Below are 8,295 nucleotides of genomic sequence, written 5' to 3' on the forward strand. Positions count from 1 at the left end.
CACATTCCTCATTTGTTTTACAGGAAGCAGACCCCCCCCCTCCCGCTTAAATGAAAACTGCTGACCACAAGGACATAGACCCTACACTGTTTGAAACTGGAAGGTTGATGATGCTTCAAACTCCACCTTGACACCAGCCAATCCAAGACTTGTCCATGAGTTGATCATGCTCCTTGAACACTATAAACTCCTCACCACTCCCTCCAGGGTGGGCCAGACAGTCTTGAGGGCACTAGCGCACTGTGGCCCGCTTTGCCTGGCAAAGCAATAAAAGCTCCTCTTTTCTACTGCACCCAAAACTCTGTCCCTGCATTTCTATTTGGCAGCAGTGAACAGAAGCTGAGTTTGGCAACACCCTAATTCATCATGATCTGAGGATGAAGGCCACAACACACACAGGGTTCCACACCCTTGTGTTTATTTTACGCCTCATTAGATTGTAAGCTTCATGATGTCAAGAATATTTGGGAGTGTTTGTCAGTTTTATCCCCAACACCTGGCACCTGTGGCATCTCAGTGACTATTTGGCAAACAGGGTGACCAACCATTCCAGTCCATCCAGAGAGAGTGCCCGCCTCACTTAGTTTTCTTTTTTCATTTATTTTTATTTGTTGGAGGCTGATTACTTTACAATATTGTAGTGGTTTTGCCATACACTGACACAAATCAGCCATGGATTTACATGGCTGAACCCCCCTCCCACCTCCCTGAACCCCCCTCCCACCTCCCTCCCCATCCCCTCCCTCTGGGTCATCCCAGAGCACCAGCCCTAAGCACTTGTCTCATGCATCCAACCTGGGCTGGTGGTCTGTTTCACCCTTGATAGTATACTTGTTTCAATGCTATTCTCTCAGAACATCCCACCCTTGCCTTCTCCCACAGAGTCCCAAAGTCTGTTCTGTACATCTGTGTCTCTTTTTCTGTTTTGCATATTGGGTTATCGTTACCATCTTTTTAAATTCACTTTGGAGGCTCAGAGCCTAGGGCCCCCAAAATGGCTCAGCTCTTTGAAAGAAAAATAAAATTTAGGGTCATACATTTCCTTATGTATTCTTTTCTCACATTAGAAAAAAAATTTAGGGCCCACGAAAATCTTAAATTTTGCCTTAAACATTATTATTAATGTTTAAGGGATTTATGAAACAGTGGACTCCTTTCAAGACTTGCTTTAACCCTGTGTTGGGTGGGACCAGGTGTGGGGAGGAGGCCCAGAGAGGCTGGGTGGCTTGCGGAGGTCACACTGCAGGTAAAGGAGGGTCAGGTTGGGGACCCAGAAGCCCGGTCCAGAAGTCGGCTCCACTCCACCCCCTGTTAAACTGAGTGAAAGGAGGGGGCGCAGCGGGCTGCTGGGGTGCGGGGCTGACTACGTAACCCGTAACGCGGGGTGAGTGGGCGGCTGGGGCTGCTGGAAGCAGAGAGAGCGAGGCAGGGCCAGACGTGTCCCGCGGTGCGCGTGCGTCTGAGCGTCGCGTGGGTGTCCCCGCGGGGCCTAAAGGCCTTGACATCATGGACTGTTGCCGGGGGTCCCAGCCCCGCAGGAGGGACGAGCCCGCATGCGGGCGGGGCGGGGCGGGGCGGGGCCTGCAGTGAGGTCGCCGGCGACTGGCGGCTCTTCCTCGGGGGCGGCGACGCGGCGTGGTCACTGCGGGGCGCACGGAGGGACGGCCGTGCTATCAGACCCGAGTTGCAGGGGCTGGAGAGCGGCCGCAGGTGAGTCGCAGGCTTAACGGGGCCTCGGTGTGGTGAATGAAGGTCATGGTTGAGGTCATCCCCCAACTTGGGACCGCAGTCGCGGGGGCGGGGCTCCCCGGGAGGGGGCGGGGAAGAGCTGACGCTGCAGGCCCGGCCTTACTCAGACCGTGGATACCCCGAGGGGGACGCCTGGAAAATGGGTCATGGAAGACGGGTTTGTTGTTCTCTGGAAGGGGAGAGTCTGATTTAGCCCCCGTTGGCGCAGAGGCGGGGCTGGAGTGTCCCCGCGCAGGGAGGGAAGTCACGCAGGGAGGGAAGTCGTAGTCGGATTCGCCCAGAGCCTGTCTGGAGAGGGGGCATCTCCGCTCTAAACAGCGGATCCGGCTGGGAAGTTCTTGTCCTGCCCAAGGGCCCCCCTGCAGACTGGACAGAGCTGCAGCCCACCAATGCCGCCAGCCCCGCAATGGCTGAGGGCTTCGGAAGTCTCCCAGGAGAAGGGCCCCCAGCTGGGCCCTGAAAGTGGGGGTCCATGCAAAGACACGCCAGGGGTTAAAGGGGAGGGGAGTAGTGAGGACAGACCCACTCCTCAGGACCCAAGGGCACCCTTGTACTCAGGGCTCTGGGTGGGAGAGGGCTGGGTGCCAAGTTCCCTAGCGCCCCTGCCTCAACCATCCCCAGGGAGGGTGTGGGTTCTGGTCTAGCATTCAAGTTTCCCCTCCAGCCTTTGTTTGGCACCCCACCCTAACTGTGGCAGTGCCGCCTCTGGTGTGCACAGGTCTCGCCCTTTTACTGGCACTTGTGTGTCTCGTTGGAGTGGCCCCCCTGCTTCCTTCTCATCTCATTCATGTCTCCTCCTCCAGGAAGCCTTCCAGCTGAGCTGGGTGGCCCCTCTGCCCAAGCCCCCTGTGGGTCCCTCAGGCCCTGCTATGACCTCCCGTCCTTGTTGCCCTCTGTGCAGGAACACAGCGCCTCCAGTTGACCAGGAGCTCCGGGAGGGCAGGGGGTTGTCCCACCTGCTCTGTGCCCTGCCCCAGCCCTGGCCTGAGTTGAATCAAGGACCAACTGCTCTCCACATCCCTGCTCCCACTCTGCCCTCTGGCCCCCAGCCATGACGCCCCTGCTCACCCTGTTCTTGGTGGCCCTGGTGGGCCTTCCTGTGGGTAAGATGGACAGAGAACAGAGGGATGGACAGACCTACCTTTGGGGTCATCCAGGCTGAGTTGGGGGGATGGTGGCAGAAATCCCAGTGACCACCTCTCCTTCCAGCTCTTCTTGGGGAAGGTGATGGGCCCCGGGGCTGATGGGCTGGACTAGGGGCTTCGCCCTGTCCTCTGACCCCTGTCCCTGCGGCCCCTCTCCGGCCCCAGCCCAGGCTCTGGACTGCCATGTGTGCGCCTACAATGGGGAGAACTGCTTCAACCCCATGCGCTGCCCGGCCATGGTCTCCTACTGCATGACAACGCGCACTTGTGAGTTCCTGGGATGCTCCCCCAGCCCTCTCTGGGGAGCACCAGGGTGGGGCAGGGAGTAGTGTGGGGGAGGCTGAGGAGGGAGGCTCCCACTTGCTCCAGGATCCTTTCTGGGAGCCCCAGGCGGAGGGGAACCTGGCCTAATGGCCTTGCATACTCGGGTTGGCCCCTCTCAGGGTCCTGGCCTACCTTCCCTCCCTCTGCAGACTACACCCCGACCAGGATGAAGGTGAGCAAGTCCTGTGTGCCCAGTTGCTTTGAGACCGTGTACGACGGCTACTCCAAGCACGCATCCACTACTTCCTGCTGCCAGTATGACCTCTGTAACGGTGCTGGCCTCGCCACCCTCGCGACCCTGGCCCTGGCGCTTATACCCTTGGCCACCCTCTGGGGTCTGCTCTAAAACCAGAGAGGGCAAAGCATAGCCCCACCCTCTCCCCCGACACCCCCACCCTCCCTCTGCCCTCCCCGAACCCCCCAGCCACACCCAGGACTGTCTGCAAGAGGACTGTTGACCTCCCCCAGCCACCCTGGGGTCTGCTTCCCATTTGTAATCTGGTTTCCTAAAGGCTGATGGTTTCCTAAAGGCTGACTACACCTCCCAAGGCTTCTGGCTTTGACGAGGCAGATAAGCCTCTCCTCATCCAAGGACTGGGACGAGGGCACAGCGTGCTGTTGGCCCAGGAACACTGATTTGAAGGGGCCCTTTGGCCCCTCTGCCTTGTAGGTACGCTGGAGGGGGAGGGGCGATCAGGACCCGGGGGTAGGGGCCGGATCCAGAAAGCAGGCTCTCAGGGGCTCCAGGAGGGCTGCCTGGGGCGGAGAGGGCTGGAGGGCGGAGGGAAACAGGCCTGGGCCCCCTGGGCTGTGCCCTCGTTCCAGGCAGCCCTGGCAGGGGAGGGACTAGCTCGGCCTGAAGAGGCCCCCGAGGGCCCTCCCGATCCGGCGCCGGGCCCCTGCTCAGGACGTGGGTCCGGACAGATCAGGCTATATTTGGTGGAGCTTGAGAGCTGATCTCTGGGCTATTTTTGGGCCAGGAGGGAAGGGTGCTGAGCCGCAGCCATCCGAAGCCTGGTCTGCAGGCCTGGCGGAGGGCGCCCTTTCATGAAGTGAACTCTTGCCGGGTGCCCGAAAGGATTCGCCCAACCCCGTCGGACACGCGGGGGCAGGAGGGCGGGCGGGAGACGCCCTCTCGGGACGCTCGGGGCCGCACCGGGCGAGGGCGGACTGGGCCTGCCGGAGGGGCGGGGAAGGCGGGCTTCGGGGGAAGGGGAGGCCGAGGACGGGAGGAGGGATCACAGCAGAAGGGTCGGAGGCCGAGCTCCCTCCGCGCTCAGCGGGCGTTCCCTCGCCCCTGGCCGCGGGCGATCGCACCAGGGTCCGGGCTGAAGGGGGGCGTGGCGCGCCGACTCTGACCCCGCCCGCGGGGAGGGCGAGAGCTCTGCACCGGCTGGAGCGCTCCTGCCTCATCCCTGGAAGCGGCTCTCAGCTGCCCCCAAATCACGCTGGGTCTCACGCTGGATCCCCAGGGACCCAGAAAGACAGAGGCGCTCAGTCGTGTACGACTCTTTGAGACTCCACAGACGTTAGCCCCCAGGCTCCTCTCTCCTTGGGATTCTCCAGACAAGAATACTGGAGTGGGTTGCCCTGTCCTTCTCCAGCGGATCCTCCTGATCAGGGATGGAACCTGGGTCTCCCGCGTTGCAAGCAGACTCTTTACCTTTTGAGCCACCAGGAAAGCCCAGGGACCCAAGAAAGCTTATCATTTAAAGGGTACCCACCCCAGGTGAGCCCCACCCCTCCAGGTTGCGGAAGCCCGGGTCTGTCCGCGGAGGGGAGCCTTCCAGCCAGCACAGCCCGCGTGTGCCGGATGATGGCAGACGGCCCCGTGGGGGTTGTCCCTGGAACTCAGAAGCCCTTGGCCGCTAAGCGTGGCCCCTGTCAGGGGGACCTGTGCTGGAAATCCTTTCCTCAGAGCTTCCCTCTGAGACCCCCAGACGTCAGAGACCTGGACGCTTTGGGGAAGCCGGCGCAAGAAGTCCTTAGCTGGGGCTGGGTCAGACTTAGCAGAGGGCCTCCAAGCAGAAGGAACGGCGGGTGGAGTGTTCAGCCCAGGGAGCGACCGGGTGCCCCGCCCAGTCTGTGTGAGCCCCTCCCTGGAGGAGGCTGGGAGGAAGCCTGACCACTCCACCCCCAGCTCCTCTTCCCAAAGACCCCCCCAGGAGTGGGCCACCTCAGGGAGGAAACCAAACCCCCCGCTGCACGTGCAGGCTGATAGCGGCGGGGGGAGGGGGGGGCAGCCGCGGGCACACTGCTCTGTTGACTCAGCAGGAGAGGCCTGGGAAGCTGGGTCACTGACCGCTTGTGCAAGCGCTTTGTCCCGGGTCTAGTGGCTCCTCGGCTAGACCGGGTCCTCCCTCCCTCCGCCCGGTTCCAGCGAGGATGGAGTGGAGCCCTGCGTGGCCCCATGTGGGCTCTGGGGCCACTGGGAGCCGGGATCCAGTGGCAGCTGAGAGTGTTGTGTTGCGGGGGGGCGGTGCGTCTTACTCCTGCATCCATCTGTCCACGCTGATCTGGGCCCATGCCAACGCCCATGGCACTGCCCCAGCGCTGGGGACCAGTCTGCCTACACCACCGCCGCAGACGGTTCTGCCTGGTCTGGCTGGGGGAGAAGCCCAGCGTAGAGCCCCGGAAAGGTGTTCCGCTCCTGCCCAGGCCCAGCCCGCTGGTGGGAAGTGTGTGGCTCTGCAAAGGCAGGAGCACCAGCGGAGCCCTTGGAAATCAAACCGGTAAACTTGCCGGGACTGTCTGTCTAGAAGGTTAGTAACTAACAGCTGCCAGTTTCCCTGCAGTCGAGGCTCTAAGCGCTCCAGCACAGCCCTGCACCTGGGTGCCGACACCTGCCCCTTTGACAGACGGGGAGACTGAGACAGAGATGAAGTGGCTGCCCAAGGCGGGCTGGACTTCTTGCCCCCCTCCCCCGCACCCCCGCCCCACCTCCACCGCGGCCCCGCCCCACCCCCGTCCCCACAGCACCCCACCGAACGCCCGCCCCACCCCTACCGCACCCCGCCCCACCCCCATCCCCACAGCACTCGGCCCCACCCCCACCGCACCCCGCCCCACCCCCATCCCCACAGCACTCGGCCCCACCCCCACCGCACCCCGCCCCACCCCCATCCCGACAGCACTCGGCCCCACCCCCACCGCACCCCGCCCCACCCCCATCCCCACAGCACTCGGCCCCACCCCCACCGCATCCCGCCCCACCCCCATCCCCACAGCACTCGGCCCCACCCCCACCGCACCCCGCCCCACCATGCAGTTGCTTCTTCCATCAGCTGGGAGAGAAAGGGGAAGCTGGGAAGGTGGGTTTATAAGTTTAAGAGGACTTTAGCATGTAAAGTATAACAGCTTCAGGTCAGGAAAGCTTAGAAGGAGAACATTGGAACTAGGCTTCTCACGAAGCCATAAATGCCACAGTCAAGGGGTTCAGCCCTGTGTGTGGGCGCTGGACCGGGGTGGAAAGCAAAGAGGAAGGCAGAGGGGCGCCCAGCACGGCAAGCTTGTCTGGCCCAGACCCCTTCCCCACCTGTGTCAGGGCAGTGGGGCCCCAAAAGAAACGAGAGCCTCGCGGGGCGGGCAGTGCCCGAGCTCATCCTCGCAGCTCTTGGCGGCATCTCAAGTCTGGAAGCAGCCTGCGCGTCCCAGTAGCGGCTGCCTGAGCAGGTGACGGCCCTCCGTGGACCGCCCCCCTGGCCTCCTGCGCCATGCATCCATCTGGAGTCCCGCTGAGAAGCCGGTGCCAGAGCTCTGACCCAGAAAGCGGGCCGGGCCTGGCGCCATCACGTAAGGAGGGCGTGAGTGCCCCATTGTGGCCCTGTGGCTGGTGCCCGAGTGTGGACGACATTGCAGAGGGGAGGTCGGACAGCTGCTTCTCCTCCTCCCTCTGTAGCATGTGATTTGTGGTGATGTACTTCATGATTCTAGCCTCTGAGAAAGGTGGAAAGAAACTGAAAGGCCTCTTTCCTTTTCATCCCAGCACCCCCACTCGCCCACCCAGTTTGCTGGGTCCTGTCGCTCAGGCTGACCTGGAGCTGCTTGTTCATGTCTCCAAGCCCCAGTTGTTCTGTGGTTAAAATGAGGATGATAGCGCCCGCCACACTGGGGCCTGGTGAGAGTGAGGGAGGCTGTGGCTGGAAGTGCTTGCCCCGGGCCGGGCACACTGGAGGCCCCAGGGGGATGAATGGATGGACAGATGTACGGATGGTGCCCTTTCCCTTCAGTCCACTTGCTGAGGTCCAGGCTCTTCCCAGGCCCAAGCCCCAAGCCCTGCCTCTATGGGGCATGGAATCGCCTTCAGGCTATGGCCCCCCACTGTGTACACCTGAGCCGTCCTTTGTACCTCCTCAAACCAGTGAATAAATGGATGAATACGTGTACCTGCTTTCTTTCAGTCCTCACCAGCCACCCAGCTGCACTCAACCCCGGTGGTCTGGTTTGGCTGGTCCTGCTGGCTCTGTCCGTCCTAGACTCCCGCCTCCCCTGGTTCTCCCAGTCTTGGCCCTGGAGCCAGCCCTGGCCCAAGGCAGATGATGACCCAGGGGAGGGGAGGCAGGAGGACCCCCGTGGCTCACTGGGACCAGCCCTGGTTCTGGTTCTCTGGGAGCGAGACCGACCTACCAGCTCACCCAGCTGGCCCCTGGGAAAGGCTGAGGGGCCTGGAGAGGGGGCAGGACCCCAGGCACCCACCCATCACCCAGCCTTCCACTCCTGACAGCAGCTCTTCCTCTGCTGGGGGGGCAGGGTCTGAGACCGGCCAGCCCAGAGGAGCCCACAGGTAGGGGGACGAACAGAAGCCGCTCTCAGGCCGCCAGCGTGGACACACAAGGGCCCCGGGGCCGGCAGGACTGGCCCCTGCAGACGGCCACCTCTGCTGCCCCCACGCACGTCGCCCGTTTTGGCAGAATGGCTTGCCTGGCACGTCACTCCCAGGAGGTCTGGCTCCTGCTCTCAGGAGTGCTCTTCTGGGCTGGCACCCATCACGGGGCCCCTCTTAAGAGCAACAGCCTTTCTGCTCCTGGCCACCCCACCCCTCCCCAGCACTGGGCAAATACCCACAGGCCCAAGCAAA

The 8,295-nt window shown here is 62.3% G+C and overlaps 1 protein-coding gene across 2 annotated transcripts; it reads left to right on the plus strand.

Annotated features, from left to right (window-relative positions):
* The first annotated feature begins 1,391 nt into the window (after positions 1-1,391).
* LOC110141228 (ly-6/neurotoxin-like protein 1) lies at positions 1,392-7,603 on the plus strand. Of its 2 annotated transcripts, none has more exons than XM_020900031.2 (4): positions 1,392-1,710; positions 2,651-2,852; positions 3,060-3,161; positions 3,368-7,603. In XM_020900031.2, exons 2-4 carry the CDS (start codon positions 2,801-2,803, stop codon positions 3,562-3,564), a joined length of 351 nt encoding a protein of 116 aa, XP_020755690.1. In that variant the 5' UTR covers positions 1,392-1,710; positions 2,651-2,800; the 3' UTR covers positions 3,565-7,603. The 2 variants fall into 2 exon arrangements, with proteins under 2 accessions (XP_020755690.1, XP_020755691.1); XM_020900032.2 differs by lacking the exon at positions 1,392-1,710 and adding an exon at positions 1,829-1,906.
* The last annotated feature ends 692 nt before the right edge of the window (positions 7,604-8,295 follow it).

The sequence above is a fragment of the Odocoileus virginianus genome, chromosome 15, assembly GCF_023699985.2.
Source record: "Odocoileus virginianus isolate 20LAN1187 ecotype Illinois chromosome 15, Ovbor_1.2, whole genome shotgun sequence".
Taxonomy (NCBI): Eukaryota; Metazoa; Chordata; class Mammalia; order Artiodactyla; family Cervidae; genus Odocoileus; species Odocoileus virginianus.

Excerpts from the sequence above, each read along its gene's own strand:
- LOC110141228 (XM_020900031.2), top strand. The coding sequence starts at position 2,801 with ATGACGCCCCTGCTCACCCTGTTCTTGGTGGCCCTGGTGGGCCTTCCT. Across the intron at positions 2,853-3,059 it reads CCTGGTGGGCCTTCCTGTGG|CCCAGGCTCTGGACTGCCAT; the intron begins GTAAGATGGACA and ends CTCCGGCCCCAG. Across the intron at positions 3,162-3,367 it reads CTGCATGACAACGCGCACTT|ACTACACCCCGACCAGGATG; the intron begins GTGAGTTCCTGG and ends CTCCCTCTGCAG.